General features: G+C 44.1%; 1 protein-coding gene across 1 annotated transcript in view; it reads right to left on the bottom strand.

Moving 5' to 3' along the window:
* Positions 1–580: 580 nt before the first annotated feature.
* Positions 581–13,695, bottom strand: part of cdh19 (cadherin 19, type 2) — a 57,344-nt gene continuing 44,229 nt past the window's right edge. The window contains exons 9-12 of the mRNA XM_037534200.1: positions 12,345–12,466; positions 9,879–9,996; positions 8,501–8,752; positions 581–3,839 (exon numbers count right to left, since the gene is read on the bottom strand). Of these exons, the coding sequence (XP_037390097.1) occupies positions 3,331–3,839; positions 8,501–8,752; positions 9,879–9,996; positions 12,345–12,466 (1,001 nt within the window). The 3' untranslated portion in view covers positions 581–3,330. The remainder of the gene's footprint in view (positions 3,840–8,500; positions 8,753–9,878; positions 9,997–12,344; positions 12,467–13,695) is intronic.

Genomic DNA, 13,695 nt, shown 5'->3' with positions numbered 1-13,695 from the left:
TTAATTTGTTAATTAACAAACCCGGACTGGGTTTAAAGCAAAGAAAAGAGGCTAAAATGTGCAGGACAGTGTGCATCCAGGAACAGGGATGTGAAACACTGCAGGAAAAACAGTGTAAACTTTATTAAAAAATAATAAATGGTATATCACCCAATTGTGTTGTGTGTAGTATAGAAATATCAGATAAACAGCACTGAAAGCTTTGATCTCTGAGAGAGAGGAGAAGATCAAGCTGCTTCAGATCTGAAAACATCCACAGGTGTTTCTGTCCATCCTTCCACTGTGAGAAGACCACTCAGCGCTGTGGGTCTGAAAGGACGTGTAGCTGATCAAGAAGAACCTCACTGAGAGAAGGACACGGACACATCAAACAAAGAAGCTGGACGATGGACTGACCACCCCAGAATCCTGACCTCAGCGCCACTGAATGGGTTTGATCACTTCAGAAAATCATCAACCAGCTTCTCAGACTGAGCTTTGGAGGCGTGTCTGTAGGTTCTTAGAGGAGCTGAAAGTGAGGCTCCTGAGAAGAACAGAAGCTGGAATAGAGGTGAAGGAGTGACCCACTGACAACTGAAAATATGAATGAAATGAAATGAGGGGAGCCTTTAATTTTTGTGCAGTATGACACGTACGTATGACATCACAGAAGCAATTAATTCAAATTGTGGGGTTTTTTTGCAGCTTCATTTTCACATATGGACCATATTGATTTTAACAATGTTCACATATTACATCAGACTCTTTAATAAGAAAGTGAGAAATAATTCAGCTTATTATATTGTGGCCATTTAAATGATGGTGTGCTGCAGGGTTTTGTCTTAAGCCACACTATTTTTTCAGCAGTGCATACCGAGCCCATTGTTCATGCCCAGGTCCTTCGCTTGGGCCGACATGAATTCAATGTCATGCAGTTCTCTATTCCCCTCATAGTCCTACTGTAAAAAATATGGGGATCACTTCTCAGCTCATAACACTCAGAACAGTCATTCCACCCTCTTTGTAATTAACAAATAAAATAAGGCTCATATATCTTCTACACACATATGCATATTTATGTGACAAATACAAAAAGCATCAAACAGAACAGCACAAAAGTAAAGCATTCCCTTTAAGAACCTGACTGCAGTCAAGCTTGTCTCACACAATCAAAAGACTCCAGCAAGTAGACCGTACTTAAGTTCAGTGATACACTTTCAAATATAAATAGCTGGATATTAGAAACTAATACTTCATTCAGACCACTAAAATATTCCAGGGTCATGTGTCTGCATGAAAACACTCAGTCCACACGTTTCAGACTGAACAAAGTCTCGCTTCTAGAGTTTTGAAGGTACAGCTACACTCACTGGCCATTTTATCAGAAACACCCACCATATAGGTGCACGTTTGTAGGTCTATAGTTCCTGAAACCCACCTGTTGCTGTGCAAGTTTTCATGGTTGGTTGGTGTAGTGGGTGACACCTCTACCTTCTATGCTGTAGGCTGGGGTTCAATCCCCACCTGGGTAACCACTCGACACTATAAAGACTCCCAGCACCACCTTCATCGTTGTAATGCGCTCTGGATAAGAGTGTCTGCCAAATGGCGTAAATGTGCTAAATATGCTCATCCTCCAGGGGAAAGGGACCCCTAGAAGACCAGCACTGACCAGATATTTGGATAGGGGACCATCATGCTCCTGGACACCTCATCAGCAGTGTTCCTGGAAGCATCGGTATCTATACTTGGAGATGATAATGACAGCAACAGCAGTTAATCTGGGGCAGTTTGTGACTCTGAATGTAGTTATGTTCTAACTGAAGTTTAGGGGAGGAGCATGGCTGAAACCCCTCCTTCTTTCAATATAACACCCTATAAATTCACACCCTGACCATCTGTTTCCATGACGAAGTGTTCACAACCCACACCCCTGCATCTCCTCCCTGTTCCTCAGTCCGACATCAGTCCTACTACAGCTATGAGGGGGTCTGGTCTTCTAGCTACAGGCAGAATCTGCCCAGAACTCCCTCAGTTCTCCCTCATACTACCACCGCCATGTTGATGACATGACCTGAACTCATGAAAACGAATATGGGAGCAAAACAATGATGGTGTGAGTTGAAGCTCCATCAGATGAAGAACGCTGTTTGAACATGGTTCTGTATTGCACCAAAAGGGTTCTGCTATTGTAATCAAGTTTGTAACAATAAGAAGAACCTTTTTAGTGCTATACAGAACCGTATACAACATATTCACCATCAATCTGAACCTTTTAGGCATGCAAAGGGCTCTTTGAGTGTTTATGGTTCTAGATGGAACCATTGTCTTTACTTATGAACCCTTGAAGAACCATCCTTTAAGAGTGTAGGGGACGCAGAGAATATTAGAAGGTCTAGCTCTACTTCAGTCATATCTAAAACCTTGTTTTTAAGTGGTGGATGCTTCTAAATGTAATTAAAATATAAAATATTTGCTAATTACTAACAATTTATAACCATCCTGTGGTCACTTAACTAGTTATCTATCAGGTCATAGAACAAGGCCTATCAACAAGGTTCTATATAAAACCATCTACAGCACATTCTCCATCAGTCTGAAGAACCATTTATTGATGCGAAACATGCTGTAGATGGTTCTACCTGGAACTCTTTTGAAAATTGTTCTTTATAGCACCAAAAAGGTTCTTCTGCCGTTTCAATTCCAATCCTGTAATAACAGAAGAACCCTTTTTGGTGCTACATAGAACTATATAAACCACATTCTCCTTCAGTGTGTGGAACACATAAAAACCTTTATCTAAAAATAAAAAACATGAAACAAATTCAAAAGTAAGAGATGGTAAACAGAAACCAAAGGGCAAAGCATTGTGGGTAGCTCTACCCCCAGGGCTGTTTTCATAAGACGGAGTTTCTGCTGTTTATTTATTATTATATTTGTTATAACTGTCAAATCAGCCAGAGAAGCCCTGTTTAACCAAAACACTAAAATCTAAGTGTGAAATTATGTCCACTGATATTATTGCTTATCAGAATTTTAGCCCCCTAGTGGAAAAAAGGTGAACTGTAACTGTCCACCAACAAGGCACGTCAACGAGGTACGTCAACGGGGTTTCTAATAAAGTGGCCAGTAAGTGTACGACAAAGTACAGCAATGCTGCTGTGGCTGATACACTCATACCAACACAACACACGCTAGCAGGGTGGTCCTCTACCAGGGGTCCGCTACCGTTGAAGGAATAAGGGAGAGGGTGGCTGATGAGCCGTGTGCCCTGTATAGCAGGTGTTTCTGATAAAATGGCCAGGTAGCAGGCAGGTGTCACTAATACACTGTAAATGATTTCTCCTCAGTTCAGAACGACGTCTCATCCTCTCCAGCTCCTTGCCACAGAGTCAGTCTCATGAAACGCTGCCCGCTGTCACGGGGTCGATCCACACAGGGGTCAAACGTCGAGGATTCCAGTGAGCTCAGGGAGCCGGTGAGTGACCCCGTGCCCTCGAAGGCGTAGGAACGCAGGCAGTCAAACGGCGGCACGTAGGGGTCCTCGTCGGCCTCGGCCAGCCGGTCCATGATGAACTGTCGGAACACCTCGTCCTCGGGCCCGATGAGGTGCGAGTGTCGGAGGGACATGCGAATGCTGGCGGTCACTTCCTCCCTGCGGAGTCTGCGCTCGCGGCGCCGCGGGTGGGGCCTCAGCGGGACCGGCTGGCTGGAGGAGACGGCCGCATCCTGACCGGCGTTGGCCTCGGCGTAGTGTACGACTTTCTCATGATACTCCTCTGTGTCCAGCTCCTGGGCGGCAAGCTTCTGCTGGGCCAGCTTCCTGTGTCTCCACACTGCGAGCATTAGTAAGGACAGCACTGTGGGATCAAACAGATGGACAGAGATGCCTGATTAATATAGATTTGCATTTTTAGACTTTAAAGCGGTAATTCAGTGACTTTTACCCTTTTAATGTTCATGATCAGCCACGACATCAACATAACACAGATCCTCTGTTAGATGTTTCTATAAGTTTTAGTGCACAATTTCTATTCGTTTGCTATTCGTTTGTTACATACTGGGGGAAAATATATATAAAATAAAAGTTATTGAAATATCAGGCTGCTTTATACATAAATATACAAACTCCCTCTGAAACAAGCACATGAGTCTTTACTACGGCCCGATTATTATAAAGTTTGTAATGTTTATTATGATTATTATTTGCAGTTTTTATCAGTTCCCTAAATTAGAGAGTGCTCCAGCTCCCTAAGCCCCCCAGTTCCCATGTTGATTGTTTTCCTTGCCTAACCAGCTGCAGGATGAAGTTTAGTCCATGTCCTGTTGTCTGTAGAAAAGCTAAACTCTAAACGTGAGATCTTTGGAAGAACTGCTGGGTGAACATGCTCATCAGCAGAGGATTTTAAGGGGAATTAAGGGATGAATGAAAGTTTAATGCTACTTTGGCAGAGGATGAAGATGTGATGTAGAAAAGGGACCCCAAGTCAGGGTTTGCTGGACCCTGGGACGGTGAGGTCCAGCACTGAATTAACCACTGCCTTTGAGGGGAGGGGAAATCTGTGTGACCAGTGTTAGACCTGCAGTAATCATTCGCCCATGTGTGGTTGAATGAGTGAGTTTATTAGATGTTCTTCACCCAACAGCAACTTCCATTTCAGTCACTGTGGAGCAGGTGTTCTGAAACTCAGTGCTGATGACCTGCAGCCCTGCAAAGCGCTACGTTTCCCATCGGACCAGCACACCCAGTTCAAGCGTTTAATGATGAAAGGTTTGATAATTACTTGAGTTGGATCAGACGTGAAACACACAGAACTGTGTAAAGCAGAGGGTCAAAACCCCTTTAATGACCAACATCTCAGACTACAGCTCATCATTCTCCCCGTCTCAAACTGTACAATATATTTTATTACTGTTTTCATTTAATAAAACTGGCACATACGCTGATCAGGCGTGACGTTCTGACCACCTCCTCGTTTCTGCACTCACTGTCCACTTTATCAGCTCCACTGACCGTTTAGCTGCTCTCTGTAGTTCTACAGTTACAGACTGTAGTCCATCTGTTTCTCTGATACTCTGTTACCCTGTTCTTCAGTGGTCAGGACCCCCATGGACCCTCACAGAGCAGGTACTGTTTGGATGGTGGGTCATTCTCAGCACTGCAGTTACACGGACGTGGTGGTGTGTTAGTGTGTGTTGTGCTGGTCTGAGTGGATCAGACACAGCAGCACTGCTGGAGGTTTTAAACACCGTGTCCACTCACTGTCCACTCTATTAGACACTCCTACCTCATCGGTCCACCTTGTAGATGTAAAGTCAGAGACGACAGCTCATCTGCTGCTGCACAGTTTGTGATGGTCATCCTCTAGTCCTTCATCAGTGGTCACAGGACGCTGCCCACAGGACGCTGCCCACAGGACGCTGGTCACAGGACGCTGGTCACAGGACGCTGCCCACAGGACGCTGGTCACAGGACGCTGCCCACAGGACGCTGCTGTCTGGATATTTTTGGTTGGTGGACTATTCTCAGTCCAGCAGTGACAATGAGGTGCAGCAGCAGATGAGCTGTTGTCTCTGACTTTACATCTACTGGACTGTGGGGTAGGAGTGTCTAGTAGAGTGGACAGTCCACAGAGAAACAGATGGACTACAGTCTGTAACTGTAGAACTACAGAGTGCAGCTGTACAGTAAGTGGAGCTGATAAAGTGGTCAATGAAACAAGGAGGTGGTCAGAACGTCATGTCTGACCGGTGTATAGTGCATTTCTTTCATGCTTGTAATTATAATAATTAGTGATCAGTGTTTGAAGACTGCACTGTTATTCTCACACTTCAGGAGATGGCATCATCATTATTATTAAGCAGTCATTCAGCATCACTGCATCCATGTTAGGACCACGCTGTGAGTTCACTCTAGCATGAGGATGGGTTAGCTTGAAATATCCACTCTGTTCATACTTGCCTGCTTGATGTGAAGAGGAACCGAATTAGCTTGCACTGTCACAAGCTCTCTGTTGAAAAACAGCACTTTGTAATTTTCCTTTTTTGTTTAATTCTGTTCACATGCATCTCACCAGGTTCGTCATAAAACCGAGAGCCCCCCATATAGACGTCTGAGGATGTGCCACACGTCTGTACTTACGACTGTCATTAACATCCTGAAGAGCTTGGCAGCTTCAGACTGTGGGAACATATTTATATAGCGCTCGTATTGCAATCTGGGACTGAAGCACATCAGATCTGATATGTTTTGTCCTCCTGAATATTATTGCGCCATTTGAATTACAAGGTGATTAAGCAGTCGAAATATCGCTGCATGTTTAAGGCATTACATACACACAAATACCGGCACCGCTGGTAAACATGAGCATGGACTGTAACTCTGTCGTTGATCCTTTTCAACTTTGACTCAAAGTGTTTATAAAACTAACCATCATTTGAAAAAACGAACTCTTCCTTGATATTTTAAACCTGTTTGTGCCACAATCGTTGGCCTTTCTTTAATTAACGCACCTCACTTTACAAAGAGCTCCTAGTTTTCTCCTCTGACGCTTAACAAGACTTGAGATCCTTCAGATTTCTGAGGTCCACACTGTGGACTGTCCTGTTCAGCTCTTCATCCTATGGGTCTTCTATGGGGTAGGTCAGGGGGGCTGGGGTGGCCATGGCAAAGCCTTGATTCAGTGCATTATTATTATGCATTATTATTGCATTAATTTTGGGATGTGGTTTGGATCATCGTCTTGCTGGAAAATCCAAACGCAGCTCATTAAAGCTTCCTGGCTGAGGCAGTCAGGTTCTGATTTCATATCATGTGGTACTGGGTAGAATCTTGGATATAATGCATCCAAACAAGTAGTCCAGGGTCTTTGGAAGAAAAAAACGCCCCACAGCATCAAAGATCCACCACCATGCTTCACAGAGAGGAGGAGGAACTTGTTTGCGTGGCCATCTTTGTGTTTATACTAAACCCACCTGCTGCAGGATGGCATGGAGGCAGAACCCAGGTGCAGCGAGTTAATGAGGTGATGAAGTGATTCTGCACGTTGGAGTTGGCGTGGCTCAGAGCCGCTGAAGGTGGTCCGAGGAATTACCGCTGCGCCACCGGGGAGCAGGGGAGTGAAAACGTGAAAAACATCTCAATGTAAGGAAATGGCGGGAAAAGGCAGACAAAGGGGAGCGTGCTTAAACAAAGGCTGAGATAGAAAAGTGAAATAAAAGATAATCATAAAACAAACGACATTCGTCCGTGATGAGAAGATCAGCTTCACGCTTCACCTGGTCCTTCTTTGTGGAACAGACACATTTTGTTTGGCTTGTCGGATCTTGTTTAATCTTTCCTTTCAGCTTTTAAGTAGTTTTGGGGCAATTTATTCCCTTTCAGCCCTCTTTTCCTTTCCTTTCCTTTCTTTGTCCTTTTAGTCTAAATACCCACCTGGGCTAAGTACCGTACTGGTCACCCCTCTACAAAGGTGGGACAAAGGGCTGCTGTTTGCCACGGCCTTAAATAGAGGAGTCCACAGGTGGGCCAGGTTGGGTCTAATCAGCCCGAGGGCTTCTGGTGAATAGAGTTCCCTGAACTTGTGGCGCCTTGCTGCTGTCGTCCTCACTGCTCAGTGACAAAGGTAAGAGCTACCCTACTATTAGTTTGGTTGTATGTACAGCACTGTGTGAAAGTCTGAGGCCCCCAAGACACGTTTTCAAAATCTATTTATTTGTGTAGTTTGTGTTTATTTGCTGAGAAAAGTGTTAATATTTGAATAAACAAAATGTATAGAATATTAATTAATAATGATTTATATATATATATAAAATAAACAGTGATGTTCTGGATGTGAGTGTGTGTGTTTACCCGTCTCCAAGTCTCTCCTCGAGGAAGTCCAGTATTATATGTAGTTAAAAAGCAGCTCCTGGTTTGACCAATCAGTGCTCTCGTTTTAGCTCTTGTTTTAGGCTGGACTCTGGCATTCTTAACTGGCTCTGGCATTACTGGGCTACAAGTTGAGCAGCTGGTGTTAAAGTTGTATGTAGTTATAGTCGTAGCCTGACTTTCATGTAACGTGAAGTGCAATATTAGCAATATTCATGTTTCAACTTCTTGCAGACCTCACAAATCAGGGGACCCATTAATAATTGGAGAAGAGTGTATGCAGAACAAAAATGATTTTGTTTATCACAGCATGCGGCGGAGCCATGGTTCCCACCCCTGGACCTGGAGGACCACCTGCCCTGCACTTTTTTTGTGTTTTCCTGCTCAAACGCACACATTTCAACTCATGAAGACCTTGTTAATTAGCTGATTAATTGGATCAGGTGTGTTGGGAGCAGGAACACCAGTAAAATTCAGGGCAGGGGGTCCTCCAGGACCAGGGCTGGGAACCACTGCAATAGAGGCAGTTTAATTTTTCCCACAGTCAACAGTAGCTGGCCATGCTGACAGCTATAAAAGGATGCACAACCTCAGAGGTCTATGACAGGCCAATACTGCTTGTAATGGACTATGTTACCCATAATTCCTCACCTATGAGCATGATGAGACACACAGACAGGCCCAGTAGGGTCTGTGTGCTGAGGCCCATAGAAAGGGCCAGTGCCTCAACTCCTCCTGAAGGGCAGTGTCCTGCAGGCTGGCAGGCACACACGCTGATGGTGAGGGTGCTGGTGCTGGACAGGGCAGGGGAGCCGCTGTCCATTATGACCACAGGGAGATGATACAGCACCCGGTCGCGACGGGTAAACGTGCTACGACGTGTCAGGATACTCGCCGTGTTGTCTGTGAGAAACAGAGGGGGAGTTATTTCAGGAGTTATAATACAAATAACTGTTTATATGATCTTCCTCTGCACAGCTGGCTGTTAGAATGTCTAAGCCACTATATACACTATATATGGACAAAATACTGGGACACCGCCACATCACACATACAGTCCGGCCGTTATGGAGCTGCTGTGGTCACTGGGGCTCAGTCATGCTGGAACAGGAAAGGTTCTTCCCCAAACTGTTCCACAATGTTGGAAGCTGCAATTGTCCAAAATGTCTTGGTGCTGAAGCTTTAAGATTCCCTTCACTGGAACTAAGGGTTCTAGATCAACCCCTGAAAAACAGCCCCGTATCATCATCCCTCCTCCACCAAACTTTACAGCTGGCACAGTCAGGCAGGGAACGTTCTCCTGGCATTCACCAAACCCAGACTCGTCCATCAGACTGACAGACAGAGAAGCTGATTCACTCCACAGAACATGGTTCCGTTTCATGTCTGAGCTGTTGTTGCTTTCATTTCACAATAGCATTTACAGTTGACAGGGGCAGCTCTAGCAGGACAGGACGACCCTCTCCTGCATTGTTTGTCTATGGAAACTGCAAGACTATGTGCTTAATTTTATCCACCTGTTATTAATGAGTACGGCTGAATAATTAGGAGGTGTCCCGATACTTTTGTCTGTATAGTGTATCTTGATCTGTAAAGCAAACAGACTTGCTTATGTTTTTTCTGTCACTGTATAAAATACTGTTATCTATACAAACTGGCAAAGGTATGGACAAGATTCAGGCATAAGATATTACCACCTTTTTAAGCTATGTAAGATACATTTGTGCATGTCTAGAAATAATAATTTGTCAGAATCTTAGGGAAAAAACTTTTAAACAAGTCTTTGTTAACAAGAGACTGTGATCACTGTGACGCAGTTTCCATGATAAATGATCTGCATTAGCTACATTAGTCTGCATTAGCTGAAAAGCTAAACCATGTCTTCACGTGGAAAAGGTGCCTATGCAGTATTGAACAGGATGTTTATGTGTATTATTTATTTATTACATTCACAGCATAATCGAGTTACCTTACACGTCAACATCATATAAGATTGTGCTTGTTTGAATTTTATGACTATGTGCTGCACCTTGGTTGTCTCTGATGGTGAAGTTGGGGTTGATGTGTTTATCTGGTACCATAGAGAAGTAAAAGTGATGGCCTTCCATTGGGTCATCTGCGTCCACAGCACTGATCATCTGGATGAGCTTCAGAAAGAAAAGCATGTGTTACTGCAAACCAGCGATGTTCAGGCCTGAGTTGAGTCTTGAGACTTCGGAGTGAGAGTCTGAGTCTTTGGAGTGAGAGTCTGAGTCTTTGAAGTGAGAGCCTGAGTCTTTGGGGTGAGAGCCTGAGACTTTGGGGTGAGAGTCTGAGTCTTTGGGGTGCGAGTCTGAGTCTTTTGGAGTGAGCGCCTGAGCCTTTGGAGTGAGAGTCTGGGATGTTGAAGTGAGAGGCTGAGTCTTTTGGAGTGAGAGTCTGAGTCTTTTGGAGTGAGAGTCTGAGTCTTTTGGATGAGAGTCTGAGTCTTTGGAGTGAGAGTCTGAGATGTTGAAGTGAGAGTCTGAGTCTTTTGGAGTGAGCACCTGAGCCTTTGGAGTGAGAGTCAGAGACGTTGACGTGAGAGTCTGAGTCTTTGGGGTGAGAGTCTGAGTCTTTTGGAGTGAGAGTCTGAGTCTTTGGGGTGAGAGTCTGAGTCTTTGGGGTGAGAGTCTGAGTCTTTTGGACGAGAGTCTGAGTCTCTGGGGTGAGAGTTTGAGTCTTTGGGGTGAGAGTCTGAGTCTTTTGGATGAGAGTCTGAGTCTCTGGGGCGAGAGTCTGAGTCTCTGGGGTGAGAGTTTGAGTCTTTGGGGTGAGAGTGTGAGTCTTTGTGGTGAGAGTCTGAGTCTTTTGGGCGAGAGTCTGATTCTTTGGAGTGAGAGTCTGAGTCTTTTGGGTGAGAGTTTGAGTCTTTGGACGAGAGTCTGAGTCTTTTGGATGAGAGTCTTTGGAGTGAGAGCCTGAGTCTTTGGAGTGAGAGTCTGAGTCTTTGTGGTGAGAGTCTGAGTCTTTGTGGTGAGAGTCTGAGTCTTTTGGGCGAGAGTCTGATTCTTTGGAGTGAGAGTCTGAGTCTTTTGGGTGAGAGTTTGAGTCTTTGGACGAGAGTCTGAGTCTTTTGGATGAGAGTCTTTGGAGTGAGAGCCTGAGTCTTTGGAGTGAGAGTCTGAGTCTTTGGAGTGAGAGCCTGAGTCTTTGGGATGCGAGTCTGAGTCTCTGGGGTGAGAGTTTGAGTCTTTGGATGAGAGTCTGAGTCTTTTGGATGAGAGTCTGAGTCTGTAAAATTTGAACTGTAGCCGGCTTACTGGGCCTCATTCTCATGTATGCCCCTAAGCTTGTTCTTAGATGTGTTCTTGATAAAGGTTCTAAGAAAAAGTTATGTTGTGTTCTTAAAGCGCAGAACGGTTCTCACCTTTGTGCTTTGAGTGTGTGTAGATTCTGTTCTTAGCTAAGAACTAATCCACACAGAGATCACTGGAGAGTCAGAGTCTTCGTCAGAACTGCGTCAGTGGGTTTAAGAAGAGATTTCTTCTGAAGACCGGTTGGAGGACGAGGCCCAGTGTTTAGTGCCTTAGCAGTAAAATCAGGCTCAGATCTCTGTTGTCAGGTTTGCAGTCAAAGCAAATGTGCTTCTTGGTAGCAGTAGAGTTTGGTGGAGCTCATACGACAAGCACCCCGTTGACTATAAGACTGTGGAGGTGAAAGAGAACATTTGGCAGGCCGTAGCTGAAAGGTTGGGGAAGGAACGGCGCTGCTTTATCAAAAGAATCTCACTGCCAACTGAGGTTCATCTGCATTTATCTCCATGCACAAACGTGCACACATGTAAGCTGAAGCCTGAGACTGTATTGTTTATCTTGACCTTGATATGATATAGAGCTTACATCCTCCACTTCCACCTTTATCCGTGCGGCTGGCGCAGAACAAGCCGATTGTGAGATAAACGCGGCGAGATCCCTGCCAGGGGTGCATGCGTGCTATTGATCCTGAACCCCAGCTGACGTCCCGTCCTCCACGTCTGCCCTAATTGATCATTTGCAGCTTGAAGACAAGGTCTGCTGTGTTTTAGTAACACCTAGAATATAAATTGGGAGACGGAGGCTTAAGTAAAGTCTACGGCTCTCGCCGGCCGAACTCGCGGGGCTTAGCCTGACAAAGTACGAACAACCTTTTTGCAGTGCTTTTCCGAGCTCACAGCCGAGGGGGCTGGTGTTGGACTCCTCCCTCCCCCCCCCGCAGTGGCCATTCGTCCTTGGCTTTGCTTTTCAATGCTGCCAAATTTTGGTCTATTGAGTGAAGCAGTTTGTCAGAAGTGCAGGGCTTGACTGCATCAGATCTGAGTGGAAAATCCACAGGATACTCACACAGACTTCTCTTAAAACAGCAGAAAACCTGCGCGTCTGTCCCCTGTGGGTTCTTCCAATAATGTTAGAACGTTAGGGGTGTGTGTGTGTGTGTGTGTGTGTGTGTGTGTGTGTGTGTGTGTGTGTGTGTGTGTGTGAGAGATACTAAACCTCACCTCTCCTGCCTGTGTGCCCTCACACACATAGGGCTGGTAGTCCTGGGACAGAGTCGGTATGTTGTCATTGATGTCCAGGACTTTGATGACCACAGACACTGTGGAGGAGAGTTGATTTTCCTCTGAAATATATAAATAAATGTAGGAGTCAGAGATTTAGATGTAACCACGGTGCATTATTCCTGTTACAGATGTAAAAATATGATCATCCTTATCAATAGATCACTAGTTTAACACATTTACAAACATAAACAAATGTTTGAGCTCAATCTAGAGTTATTGCTGTCATTCTGCTACACCATTTATATGTAGTTATGTGATTTGTAAGGTTGTCATATTATTAAAATAATTATGTGCATTCTTTTGTATAGTTAATAACATTTGTCTCCCATTTGAGGCTTTTTCTCCCGTTTATAAAGCAGTGCATTTTGTTATGAGTGGACAACATGAGTGGACTATATGAATGGACTATATGAGTGGACTATATGAATGGACTATATGAATGGACTATATGAGTGGACTATATGAGTGGACTATATGAATGGACTATATGAATGGACTATATGAGTGGACTATATGAATGGACTATATGAGTGGACTATATGAGTGGACAACAGTAACATTATTAGAATATATTTATTCCTTTCAGTAATTCAATAGCAGGATTTTCATTGTGTGAATGGAAGCTTCACGTAACCTGTGATGAATGGAAATTGTTATTTCCACAGACTGGATGGTTTCCAACGTCTGATGTATACACCAAGGAGTGTGTATATATCATATATGAAACCAAAGATTATATAACTCATATATACCATATATACAGCCAAGAAACACTTTTATCATATCACTGCTGTTGGAACAAAACCTTATATCTCCAGCATAGTAACTGTACAGGAGAAGGAAAAACATACTCTACTTTTAATGTAAGTCAATGGATCCAGTTTCTTTTGGTCCATTCATCATGAAATTTAATGTAAAGATCAACAGACATTTTCACGAGGTTTTGTTCCGACAACAGCAACATGTATCATAAATACAGTCAATGAGCGTTATCTATATAAATCACAAATATATTCAACAAGAGTATTAATACTATATATCTACCATACCATTAATACCATATATATCTCATATACAGTCAATGAGCGTACATAATGTTTCTCCATAATTGTGGCCTCTCGCTGTTGTACTGCAGTGTGGTGTCCTGTGATGGACTGGAGGTTTGCACATTGCAGCACACAGTCAAAACAAAACCGAGTGGGAAGTCAAGCAGATGAATTTAGCTGCTGGAAGAAAAGTCCATGAAATAAGTCAATGTTTTGACTTGACATCACACACAGCAAGTAAC

The sequence above is a fragment of the Pygocentrus nattereri genome, chromosome 24 (assembly GCF_015220715.1).
Source record: "Pygocentrus nattereri isolate fPygNat1 chromosome 24, fPygNat1.pri, whole genome shotgun sequence".
In the NCBI taxonomy this organism is placed as follows: Eukaryota; Metazoa; Chordata; class Actinopteri; order Characiformes; family Serrasalmidae; genus Pygocentrus; species Pygocentrus nattereri.
The sequence above is the reverse complement of the archived record's forward strand: the minus strand, read 5'-3'. Positions and strand labels throughout refer to the sequence as shown.